Genomic DNA, 13259 nt, shown 5'->3' with positions numbered 1-13259 from the left:
GCTAATGAATCAAAGATAAGTTTGTCTTTATTAGGGTGAGGGAGAGAGATACTTTGCCTTATAGTTCTTCGGCAGAGAAGAAAACACTGTGTTAAAGTTGTAGGGTCTGGTTTAATAAGTACATCACCAAAATAGATAAAAATTCCTGACTCAAAGGATTGGAAAGTAGATAATTAATGCCTTTAAGAATTGAATTGGTTAGTATTTTTTTACATGGATTTTGGAAAAGTTGTTGAAATAAAGAATAGTTATTTGAAGAATTTGTCTTTCTGGACAAGAATTTATGGAATATTAAACATTAATCCTGATAGTAAACTATATACTAATAGGAGGTATAGAGTCTCAAGATGTTCAAGATGTTACATAGTCTTTGTTTATAAGCATCGTGGCTTTCCATCTGGTTGTATTCAAATGCATAATTAATCAAATAGTTGACTCCATTTTTACTATTTCATCAGAAGCAGTACTCACTATTAGAGTCCCACACTGGAAAATTGTAATTCATTCTACCTAAATCTTACAATTCTTTTGTTCTAAATTTTACTTACTCATTTTCTTGCTGCTGTCTTATTCAGTTTTCTTTATTTGTTTGAAAGGCAGAGTGACAGAGAAAGGTTAGGAAGGAAGGAGGAAAAAAGAGAGAAGAGAGATCTTCCGCCTGCTAGCTTAGTCCTCAGGTGGCTGCAACAGCCACGACTGGGCCAGGCCAGAATCAGGAGCCAGTAGTTCCACCAAGACCGTCATGCTATGCCTTCCAAGGTGCATTAGTAGGAAGTTTGATTAAAAGCCAAGCAGCCAGGACTCAACTGGGCATGGGATGCCAATTGTAAGAAGGTTGCCTTGCTATCCCGCAAAAGAGCTCCCTATTAGGCATTTTCTTAACCTCTTGAATTTCTAAAAATGTGCAGCAGGGACTTGTAAAATCCATGTTTTGAATTTATCTCCTTTAAATCCTAGATGGTGCTGCTGAAGATAATTTTGGAGAGCAAGGTAAAGTTGCACTTCAGGGTATTTTTTATTCTTTTCTTGTGCTTCATGTTTTGTCTTTTGAAATTTCTCACAACTGGGCTTTAGGCATTTCAGTGAACCAAGGAAATCGGAAAAAAGAAAACAATAAGTTCACCATTCCTGGAAAGTAATATTCAATATGTACTATCTCCCTACTTTTTCTACTTTAATCCCTTGCGTCAGGGGTCAAGTGTCTGAATTGACACTTCAGTTTTTGTAAATCCTTTTCTCTCAATCCTTCTTCAGTACACCACTAATGATTGAATAGCACAAAATTTTTCAGAGGGGAATGATGAAATAATTTATTTGTTGATTTGACAATAATGAAGAAAAAGCAGCATGAGGATAGAGACTATTTCTTTTAAGGCTTGAACCTTACTGGCTGACATGTCTAGGGCATGCACTCAAACAGATGTTGAATTAACAATAAAACAATTGCAGGAGTTGTGACCGTGAGATTGAAAGGAAATGAGATGGTGAAGGCTTGGATTTAAACACAGGGATTAGAATTCTGCCGAAGGAGACAATAGAAGGCGGGGGTTATTTATTACTTTTGGGGGGAGGTGACTATAGATTTAACAGTAGAAGATGACAAAACACAGGGGAGGGTGATGCATTATTGTTTTGCTTTGGGGAATGATGGCATGACTTAGAATTTTTCTGTTTAACAGATTTGTGTAACAATAGCCTATGTACCCACTGATAGACATTGTGACACTGGTGGTTTCTCTTAGAGATCATAACAAATCACCCATGATTTATGGGTGATGCCGTGTGTATCATGGAAAGTTCTGGATAGATGAGTCAAGTGTAGGCATACGCATAGTGGCATAAAGAGAGAGCAGAGTAAATGATTATGGGGCCCACAAGAGATGCCCAGCTAAGTATGTGCACTCGGAGGAATCAGGGATTCTTCTCTTTAAGGCACTGGGCCCTCATCACTATCCAATATCATGATTACTCTGACTAAACTTAGGTTATACTAGATTATGTCCTGAACTAACTATGCTGATAGTGTACCATTCTCTTTACTTGTTCTGTTCTGAATCTATGTTTCTTGGCTTAAGCAGATGAGGAAATAAATGAAGAAAGGCCAACGCGTTGTGGACGCCCACCTCAACGGGAATCTCAAGATCAGCATGGCAGGAAGGGCAGAAATGGAAGAAGCCAAGCATTGCAGCAGGACCAGGAGTGCCCACCAGGGAATGCACGTGCTAGAGGTGGTACAAGAGGCCAAGGACGCCTGGGGGGTCAGGGCAGACCTGGAGGCCAACGTGGAAGAGGCCGGCAGGGTGGTTGGAGTGGCCAGTGATGAGGCAAAGCATACAAAGATGACATCCAGTAATTCCCTAGGTAATAGTTTGTTTTTGTTCGGAAATCTAGTGATTTTTCCCCCCAAATTTCCCAGTTTCTTTGATTTTAAATTCCATTTGCCTAGATGTGTCCTTGTCATAATTCTTGTCCCAGCCTTATAAGTAGAAAAATTTGCATAAAAGTTAGTGCTTTGCTTACCTGATTTTTCTGACTCTCATTCTGATATCAGTTCAGAACCTCTTCAAGTTATACCTCCCCTGCTTTCTCTACTCCCTTCTCCTAGCCTTCTGTTTCGTCTTCCTTCTTCTTTCTCAGTGTGTTACCTTACAATGAGAATACTTAATTAAGACACACCAAGTCTCCATCATACCCCGGCCAATTTATTACTTAGATCTAAAATGTTTCTCTTTGTTTCAGACATTGATGAAGATTAACTGGTAACTGTAGACTTGTCAGCAGAGAAAACTTCTTGGCTCTTTCTTTCTCTAACTTCAAAACATCAATAAAATTATTAGCATTAAAGGATTGCCTGTTGTTTTTCCTCTAGGACCAAGGTTGTTGCTCATGAGGCAAGAAAGGTCCTGTGTGTGTATCAAGGATCTAAATGTGGGGTTCTATCAGGGGAAATGTGTGAGGGCTGAACTACCACTAATGTTTGAAAGACAGGGTTTTTATTCTCGAGACAAATAATCAGATTTTCAATGTACATGCAAGTTTCTCAATTCAAACATGAAAAGACTTACCTTGCAAACTCCCTTGGTTTCTGGCAGTCTTTCCATGTGTTGTATCATTTTGACTTCTTATGTTTATGGCTGAGATTCAAGCTGATCTTCAAGACCTGAGGCCACCCTATTACAGACTTGCCACCCAATGTCAGAAAGACTTCCTATCCATTTGGGACACACAGAAACGCCTCATACGCAGTATATAGTTCATCCGCGTAGATTTCATTAATTCTTCAGCACACATGCCATGTGAAAATAATGTAGTAAAATCTGGAGGTGATCCCAGAACCAGAAAATGTGTAAAAAGAGATGAATATTATGAAAGAAGCTGATTTCCCTAGAATTCATTTGCTGCGATCTTAACCTGTTTCTCAGCCTGGAGCTTTATTTGGAAATAGGAGTGTTGCAGATGTAATTACTTGAGACTACTTAATTTACTGGATCAAGGGTCCATCATCATAATTTGGTGTCGTTATGGAAAATGGAAATTTGGACACAGGTCTGTACACAGGGAGAGCACCTTGTGAGGGTGAAGGGAAGGACTATGGAGATGCAGCAGAAGCCAGGGGACACCAGAGAAGACCAGGAAATCACTGGGCAGAGAAGGGATGGGAGCTTCTTCCTCATACACCTCGGCCTTGTGCTTAGAGCATGGAGCTGTGATCCCAGCCCTAGCAAACCAGCATTGTGAGAAATCCTCTTATCAGAATTTTTAAAGAATGATTATGGACTAATCCCATGATACTGAACTGTATTCTACCTCCAAACTCTCCATGAAAATCAACAGGGGGACTAGGAACTTCAATATTGTCAAGTTAGAAATTGTGGCTAACTTAGAAGTCTTTTTTTTCTGAACATCACAATATGGCTATTCTTTTTTAAAAAATATTTTGTTTATTTGCTTTTATTGAAAAGTCAGATTTGCAGAGAGGAGAGACAGAGAGAAAAATCATTCATCCACTGATTTACTCCCCAAGTGGCCCCAACGGCCCAGAGCTGAACTGATCTGAAGCCAAGAGACAGGAGCTTCTCCCAGGTGCAGGGTTCCAAGGCCTTGGGGCATCTTCCAATGCTTTCCCAGGCCAGAATCAGAGAGCTGGATGGGAAGTGGAGCAGCTGGGATATGAGCCGGCACCCATTTGGGATCCCAGTGCATGTGAGGTGAGGACCTTAACCACTAGACTACTGTGGCCAGGCCCCACAATATGTCTATTTTTATGAGTAATAATATGGGAATACAGATGTTCCAAGATTGACTGTAAAATGAGGTCAAGATTAGTTTAAACCTCCAAGGGAAATTTCCATCCAAGATGTAGTTTAATTTTATTATTTATGTTACTGAAGGAGCCACAGGTTAAGAATAAAATAAGAGAAAAGAAAAATGTTTCAATCTGCTTTATCCTGTACTCTGATTTGCAACCATATGGTCACTCAGTGAATGAATGTGAGCACCTTTCCCAACGCAAAATGCATGGAAATATATAAACCTGGGGAAGAAATATATAAACGTGACTTAGCTACTGATTAAAGAGGAAATAAGAATTTGTTTCTTTCTGTTACAATCAGGTTATGTATCCTATTCTCCCTACTTGTTATTGTTGTTGTTAAAGCATTTATTGAAAGTTCACAGCGAACTCATTACAACGTGACTTACAGCATGAATCTTGATGTTAAACAGTAATTTTTATAGTACTAGTTTCTTTTTTAAAAAGTTGGTATTTACTTAATTTTCATTTGATTTGAAAGATAGAGAGACAAGGGCCCAGTGAGATGACTCAATTGACAAATCCTCCCCTTGCAAGTTCAGGATCCCATACGGGTTCCAGTTCATGTCCTGGCTGCTCCACTTCCCATCCAGCTGCCTGCTTGTGGCCTGGGAAAGCAGTTGCAGATGGAATAAAGCCTTGGGATCCTGTACCCATGTGGGAAACCCAGAAGAAGTTCCTGGTTTCTGGATTTGCATCAGCTCAGCTCTGGTCATTGTGGCCATTTAGGGAGTGAACCGATAGACGGAAGATGTAGATTCTTGGTAGCTTATTTTACCAGTGAGCTCTGAACATCAAGAACAATCATCACTGACTCTTCATTGATGCCAGTGCTGCCCTCACTAACACATTATCAGTGCCCAGGTTGAAATGAGTATCTTCTGGGATCTACTGGGAAACGTATTCAGGTAATGAATTATCGGGTATTATGCAATCATTTCAGTCACTGCTACGATCTTCCTGACCTCTTCTTAATATTATATCAAAGAATTTGCAAGAAGTCAAACTTACATAGACCAAGCCACCAATATGTTCAAAATTCATGGAACTATTCCATCAGAATATCAGGCTTGAATGTATGTCTCCTTGTCAGAATGTTGACTCCAGAGTCATTAAGGAGGAATCTTTGGTCAGTAAATCCTCCATCTATAAACAAGAAGACCGTGGTTCATCACTCTTAAGCCCGAAGTCCAGTGTATCCCCTGATTTCTTGCTGAGAGATCAACAATATGTGAGAGTATTGTCTTGAAGCTATTTCTTTTAGAAAAGAAACTGCACTTAATGAGTCGACTTCACTGAAATATCGACCTAAAATAAAGAGAAATAATGGAGAATATTGTGGGAGGAACAAATGTTAACTTACCTTAGGTTGCACCAATTGTCCTTATAAGGGGAGGGATTTACTTATGCCACTCCTGAATGCCCAGGGAATCTGTGTCTCACCATTTTCAGCCTTATCCATCTAAAAATCCTTATGCCAGGTGTTAAGATTTCACCCTCCTTTTAAATGTACTCAATAATAAAGCAAAAATAATAAAAATACTAAAAAGTGTTACATATTTATCAACTCCCTGCTTCTTACATTTATTCTTCCCTCAGTTTTTCTCTTGGAACCTACTTTCTATCCCTGCACAACTAACCTAACTCTTGCAAGATGCAACAGTTACATCCTTTTTGCCAAATTCAATGGTTGCTTTACTTTCTAAAATCTGGTTTGCTTTTCGACAGTGTTTGAAAAGCTTTTTCTTTCTTTTCTGCTCAGTCTAATCTGCAAAGATTTGATTTCTTTCCTCTTAATGATAATTTTTTTAAGGAATTCCTTGTTGATGACTACCAAACGCACGTTCAGGATTTCTACCCTTAAGCACATATTCATACATTCAATTTTTTAGCATCATCATTTGATTGCTTCAGTCATGAGAAACAATATGTACAACATTTTTATTTTCCTTTTTCCATTAGTAGTTCCTCCCTCAACCTTATGAACCAGTACTTTTTCAGTCATTAAAATAAAACAATCTACAAGTCTTTGAACCATTTTTTCCAATTTTCTCTTATTTTAATCAGCAAGACTCATCAGCATTACATATATAAAATACAGAATTTATCAATGAAAAATATCCCCAAACTCTACCACTTCCATCCGAATTTAAGTCACTATAATTTCTCATTTGAGCTACTTAATAAAATTAGTAGCTCAACATTTTTAAAAAGATTTATTTATTTTTATTGGAAAAGCAGACTTACAGAGAGAAAGAGTACAGAGAGAAAGATCTGCTTTCCACTAGTTTACTCCCCAAGTGGCCACAATGGCCGGAGCTAGCTGATCTGGAGCCAGGAGTTAGGAGCTTCCTCCAGGTCTCCCATTCAGGTGTAGGATTCCATGGCTTGGGCCATCCTCGACTGCTTTCCCAGGCCATAAACAGGGAGCAGGATGGGAAGTGGAGCAGCTTGGCTATGCACCAGCACCCATATGGGATCCTGGCACATGCAAGGCAAGGATTTAGCTGCTAAGCCATCACGTAGGACTCTGTAGCTCTACACCTTAATTATACTCACTCCTCAACACATCCACTATACATTTCTCTTATAACCAAAGAAAAATTAAATTTGTATATAAGTCAAGTTTCATGGCTTATGGTTTCCAGTCTTTTGATAAATCTAAAGCCTGATCTAAAGGTAGGATCTTGACCTTTATTCCTTGCCAGCCAGTCTTTGAGTTTATCTCATGTCAGCTGTCCCTTAATCAGCATGCTGTGGTCACTCAGTCTTTAGTGTTCTTTCTCAAATGCTTCTCCTTACAGATGTTCTGCCATCTTTTTGGCATTTTTTTTTTCCTGCAGAACACTGTGTAGCTCCTACAGAATAAGATTAGATTATATAGCATCTGAGTCACTTTAGATCTCTCTAATGTATTTATGCCCCTCTGTACTCTGCACAACTATCTTTCACTTGTTAATTACTCTCATTGGCACTTATTTGATTATTCTTTGTTTTCCATACTATTTTCTACAATTGCACATCCCACAAGAGCATGGACTTTGCCAAATCTCATCTGTATTTCCGCAACCCTCAAAGACATTCCAGATCCGAATATTTATTAAAGAAAGAACAGAAACAGAAGCAAATGAGTCCAGCTGCACTCTCAACAGCTGTTCCACCAAATGCTCTTAGAGAAAGTTTGAAAATTCTAAGTACTGCGAGTGAAAGAAACATGGAAAATGCCCCCTTAGAAAGCTTGATTTTCCTTGCTGCATTGTTTCTGATTTAACATAATTTCAGAAGGTAGGCTCACCTACAGTGGCTATTACACCTTACTCTCAGCAGTGCCAGCAACAATTTTGTGCATTAAGAAGATAGTCATTATGGTCCTTTTTCCCTTCAGTAGCTGTTACTTGGCTGCTGTCATCAGAGAAATACAAAGTTCTTTTATTCCTGTACCTGGCAAATCTATAGAAACTAGATGTTTCCTTAAGTGGTAATCAGGACAGGTATCCTCCCAGATACTAAAGGAAATGCAGACATCACACCAGGCAGCTAAACATCGCTTTAACTTACAAGGGATTCAATCAATCTAACATTTTTATCAGTTTAATCAATATGTAGCTTTCTGCTGTCAGAATCAGAAAAAAACAAATTGGCATATGAAACTAGTATAGAAGTTATTTTTACTTTATCAGATTTATTGAATATGATATTAAACACCAATGACAAACATTTTCTATTTTAGACACAAAGTTTATGGCTAATTCAGGCTGGTTAGTAACACAAAGATATGCTTTTCATGGGATGTCCCAAAGAGATACCTCATTGCTGTCTTATCTCCCTTGAGTGTAGACACTGTCTTCAGTGAATAAATATTTCCTTTGAAAGGCAAACCTTTTGGGATTTCAGTAATAAGCCTTGGAAGAAAGATCTCATAATAAATATTGCTTGGGCTAGTCTGCATTTTCCTTTTTTTATTTTCAAAAAACAAACACAGATATGACATTTATGGAGAAATTTCCTTTGATAATCAAATAACAGGTCTTCTTAAGCTCGATTTTATATAAATTTTTTAAAATATTTATTCAGTTTATTACAAAGTCAGATATACACAGAGGAGGAGAGACAGAGAGGAAGATCTTCCGTCCGATGAGTCACTCCCCAAGTGAGCCACAACGGCTGGTGCACACCGATCCGAAGCTGGGAACCTGGAACCTCTTCCGGGTCTCCCACGCGGGTGCAGTGTCCCAATGCACTGGGCCGTCCTCGACTGCTTTCCCAGGCTACAAGCAGGAAGCTGGATGGGAAGTGGAGCTGCTGGGATTAGAACCGGTGCCCATATGGGATCCCGGGGCGTTCAAGGTGAGGACTTTAGCCGCTAGGCCACACCGCCGGGCCCTATATAAATTTTTATATAAATTTTTCCTTTCTCATTTATAAAGTATATTTCATAAATTGATCTATGATCTAGAATAACTTTTAGACTTACTATGACAGTACTTGTTTTAATTTTAGCTCATGTCTTCACAAGACTACAGTATTAATTTCTGGTGAGTTGTTACACTTGCACATCTATCAACAGCTGTAACTTTGATGAGACATTTCTAAAGGTGGAGTTTAGCTGAAAGACATGAGAAGAAAAAATCTAGATAGGAACTTAGAGAGGAGCCAGCTGCCTTTCATGGGGATGCAAATAACATCAAGCTACTATTACAGTTGTTCAGATTTTGCATGCTGAGAAATGATTTAGAACCATGAAAACGTTGTCTCTGCCCACAGTTAGCATGAGGATGTTAGCTTCCATTTGTTTGGAAATGTGCACTACACAAACACCAAATAAAAGAGAGAGAGAGAGAGAGAGAGAGAGAGAGAGAAACACAGTCACACTTTGGTGAGATTATCTAGGTTATTAAGTTACAAAGCGTATTACATACATTTTAAAATCAATCACACTAAATATTAATGTAAGATTGGAAAACAACTAAGAGTATTTTCTCCTCCTTTCTTCCAGAATACGACAGCTTGTCTTTGGATCATTTTTGTTGGCAATTTCTCCATTGTAGAGTACACTTTACTTTCCGAAGCATGCTTAAAGTTGCTTGTCTTAATTTATTGTTCCCCAGGATTAGGATAAATGAATGACTTGAAGGATAAATTAGGGCTATCAACTCACCCAAAATCACTGCCAATTCAGTCTCTGGCATAAAATAGCTGGAGGTGGCAATGAGAAAGGACAAATAGTAGGCAACAAATAGGACGAGGAAGGAGATGACGGCTTTCATGGCTCCCACGTGGGCTTCCGTGCTGGGGTCTCTGCATCCTGTAGAATTAAGCTGCATGTTCCTGGTGTGTCTCCACAGAGAGAGGATCAGGAGGAGAAACGAGATCAGGGATGCAGAGAAGGGGAGCAGCGTCAACAGGTTGAGAAATACCTTGGTGGACGCGTATCCAGCCTTGTTGACTCGGCATTTCAATGTTACGTTCATTTTCTTCTTCTTGACACAGCGCCTGAAGTCATCATTCAAATTCACAGTGACTGGAAGGCTAATAAACACGGAAAGGGCCACACACCCTAGCAGAATCCTGAGAATCAGTTTGTCAATTCTCCACTTCATCCAGAGGAAGACAGGGTGGAAGAAATTGGCTATCTTCAGGAAATAGAAAATGCTGAGGCAGGTGGCAAACCAAACATTTAAGTGGTTGGTTAGAGTCCAGAAGAAATCAATGATTCTCATTTGCTTACCAGCAGCATAGATGTCTGGATACAGCACCAATATAAAACAATCTAATAATATTACACACAACAGACAAATTCTGGATATGGCCAGACTCGTGAGGATTAAATCAATGGAGGCAACCTTCCTACTCTTGATCCAGTCCATGAAGTTCACCAATCCAATGAATATATTTCCTAAGATCCCCACTGAAAACTCTCCAGCTGCTATAAGCATTAAAATATTCATTACCTTTTTCTGCTGTAGTCCGTCCTGTGATGGAAAATGGAATGATAAATGAAAAATGGTAGTTGTGTTGATTAAACTCAGTTACTCCTGTCGAGTAGGATGGCTGTGATCCTTGGTTTGGCCACTGTGTGAGTACACGCTCAGCAGACTGGACTTTTTTCATGTACGGTTTATTAGGCTGCACTACTGTTTGCAAAAATGCAAATTGGGCCAATTCCATTTCACGGTCCAGCACTGTCTTTCTACAGAACAATGAAGAAACTGTGCTGTTTTTATTTTTTCCTGAAAAAGTATCAGTCATTACATTCAGGCTTGTTCCTTTTATTTAAAATGTTTTCAAGGACATCTCAGGATAACTGCAGTGCTGATATCTAAGCATCTGAGAAGGTCCAAAAATCTCAAAATTGTACACTAAACATGTGCTGTTTCTTTTAGTATACAAATAATGTCTCAATAAAGTTTGGGAAAAATATGATGTTCTTAAGAGTATTTTTCTATAATAAAAGAAACAAGAGCATAATATGTCCTACTTTATCTCGGTCTTTTCCTTCCTCCAGATCAAAACGACCCAGAAAGTGTAAACCTGCAGATCTTCCCTCTAGAAAAAACCGAACATCAGCCTAACCACATCTTACTTGGCTAACAAGATATTACTATTTTTTTTTAAATTGGACGAGTTTTTCCAATTTTGAGTTACCGCACTCACTTCTGCTTCAGGTGTATCCCAATCAATAGTTGAGAGTGTCCACGGTCATATCTTCTCCTGAGTGATTTTCAGAGGACTTTTGGATTGGCTTTTTGGAAAGTGAGTGCATTTTGTGCCTGTTATATAATATCCAAGTTATGGGAATGATATCTTAAAGAAAAAATTCTCCTAAGAAAAGTTACTATATCACATTTTACTGATTTCTACCCTTACTCATTGTGATCACTAGAGATATTTGAACATTGGAAAGCTAGAAAACAGTGCTCACAAATAGGATGAGAGCTTTGCAATACTATTAACCATATAAAATATTTCACGTAAATTTTAAAACATGATGTATTCATCTCAGTATAGGTTCAGTTATTTTGTAGGTTAGTGACATCATATTTCATCAGAAGCACATGAATTCTGTGTCATTGAACAAATGACAACTGGCTAGAAAACTAGAAATATAACTTGGGTTTTACATACTTAAGACTGTAAACATCAGTGCTTTATCCTGTGAACCTTACATAACAGCAAACAAAAACATAATCTTCAGGTAAATGGTATGTTGGCTATAATAAAAATAAATCAGTAGGTGGAAGCAATCAACACAGGAATGTGAAGAGCAACAAGGGAATTTTTTCATGATAGGTATCACTAAATTTTGACAGCGTAAATGAAGCAAAAGATGCAACCTATTAGGAGAAGAGAGAAAAAATTAATTGTTGTCTTTGTGCTTGAGATGTTAGCATAATCTCTGGGGTTCTCTATGCAACAAAAGGCTTCCCTCTTTTATGGAAACTCTTGACAAACTTTAACAGTTTCAGGAAAGCTTCCCTCAGCTTGCTGTTTCCCATGATCAGGATGAAAGAATGGCTGGCTGGAAAAATGACAGCTATTATGCCACCAATCATCACCACTAATCTTCCGTGAGGAATCAGAAAGCTAGATGTTATTCCAAGAAAGAATGCATAATATAAAATCAGAAGGAAGAGAAAGATGATCAGTGCCTTTATAGCTCTCATGTGGGTCTCTGTGCCGGGGTCCCTGGCCCCTGTGGCGTGGAGCTTCATGTGCTTGATGTGTCTAAACAGTGAAGAAAGTAGCAAGAAAAAGGAGATCAGGCAAAGAATAAAAGGGATGGTGACTGCCAGATTCGAGGTAATCTGTTTGAGAGCATTTGGGATTTTTGTCACCTTGAATGGATAAGTTATGTTTTCTTCATGAGTGATCTTTAACAAGTTGCACCACATATCATCATTGATCGAAACAGAAATAATTAATGAGATGAGAGAAGATCCCAAGAGAATCCCAAGGATCATCCTATTGGTCCTTAGCTTCATCCAGAGGAAACACGGGTGTGATATATTGGCTATCTTGAGTAAATAGAAGATGCTGAGGCAACAAGTAGACCAGACACTTAAATTATTGGCCATTGTCCAGAAAGCATCCAAAATGCGGGTGAGCTCAACATTGCCATATATCTCTGGAGAGAGCACCATAATAAAACCATCTATTGATACAGCACACAACAAACCAATTCTGGAGATTGCCAAGCTCATCAGGATGATGTCAACCAAAGAGATACTTCTTTTTGTAAGCCAGTCAACACAGTTCACTAGCACAATGAATCCATTTCCCCAAATCCCTAGAGTCAACTCACCAGCCATCAAAATCAAATACAGTGCCTCTGTTGTCCGCAGCATGTTAGCAGAGAGTTCAGATTTTGAACATCACCAGTGATGAATTGACATTCAGCTGACCAGTGGAGAACAGTGTTAATATCTGCCACTTGGTTCATGCTGTAATTTTCTTTATCTTTCCATGTTGTCAGCTGAGATTCAGGTTATGGTGATAACTAGTTCTTCCCTGGGCTGGCCCTACCCAGAGAGTTTCTTGATTGATCCCAGCCAACTGCTTTTTGTGTGCTGAAGACTGAAAGGCTGCAAGATGCAAATGGGACTGGATCTGATGTCTTGGATTTGCACAATCTTTTTTATTTGATGCAGATATTTAAAAAAAAGCTTCCACTTGAAAAACGGACAGTGTATACATTGTTTACAACATATATTTTTGAAATACACGTATACTGTGGCATGAGTAACTCTGGCTAATTAGTACACGTTTTACCCACACAGCTTTCATGTTGTGGTAATATTATTACAGCATATTTAGAATTTTTTTTCACTTCTGTTTTGAAATTTATTTAGCTTGTGTTATGTAGTCCAGTTTCTGAGAAATGTAAATTGGTCCAGTTTCTGAGCACAAAATTGTATAAATATCAACAATACTGATTTAATGTCTGTTA

General features: G+C 38.6%; 2 protein-coding genes across 2 annotated transcripts; both read right to left on the bottom strand.

The window, feature by feature from the left end:
- Positions 1 to 5401: 5401 nt before the first annotated feature.
- LOC101535424 (taste receptor type 2 member 7-like) lies at positions 5402 to 10423 on the bottom strand. The gene is made up of 3 exons (XM_058655688.1): positions 10397 to 10423; positions 9373 to 10284; positions 5402 to 5458 (listed from the first exon to the last, which is right to left on the bottom strand). Exons 1-3 carry the CDS (start codon positions 10421 to 10423, stop codon positions 5402 to 5404), a joined length of 996 nt encoding a protein of 331 aa, XP_058511671.1.
- Positions 10424 to 11718: 1295 nt separating this feature from the next.
- On the bottom strand, positions 11719 to 12657 carry LOC101535168 (taste receptor type 2 member 9). Its single transcript, XM_004599616.2, has one exon. The coding sequence runs from the start codon at positions 12655 to 12657 to the stop codon at positions 11719 to 11721; it is 939 nt and encodes a 312-aa protein (XP_004599673.2).
- Between the last annotated feature and the right edge of the window lie 602 nt (positions 12658 to 13259).

Source organism: Ochotona princeps, chromosome 27 (genome assembly GCF_030435755.1).
Source record: "Ochotona princeps isolate mOchPri1 chromosome 27, mOchPri1.hap1, whole genome shotgun sequence".
NCBI classification, from domain to species: domain Eukaryota; kingdom Metazoa; phylum Chordata; class Mammalia; order Lagomorpha; family Ochotonidae; genus Ochotona; species Ochotona princeps.
The sequence above is the reverse complement of the archived record's forward strand: the minus strand, read 5'-3'. Positions and strand labels throughout refer to the sequence as shown.

Coding starts and splice junctions, on each gene's coding strand:
- LOC101535424 (XM_058655688.1), bottom strand. CDS start 10,423: ATGAAAAAAGTCCAGTCTGCTGAGCGT. Junction 10,285..10,396: donor AAGTCCAGTCTGCTGAGCGT/GTACTCACACAG, acceptor TTTCCATCACAG/GACGGACTACAGCAGAAAAA. Junction 5,459..9,372: donor CTTTAAGCATGCTTCGGAAA/GTAAAGTGTACT, acceptor TCTTGTTTATAG/ATGGAGGATTTACTGACCAA.
- LOC101535168 (XM_004599616.2), bottom strand. CDS start 12,657: ATGCTGCGGACAACAGAGGCACTGTATTTGATTTTGATGGCTGGTGAG.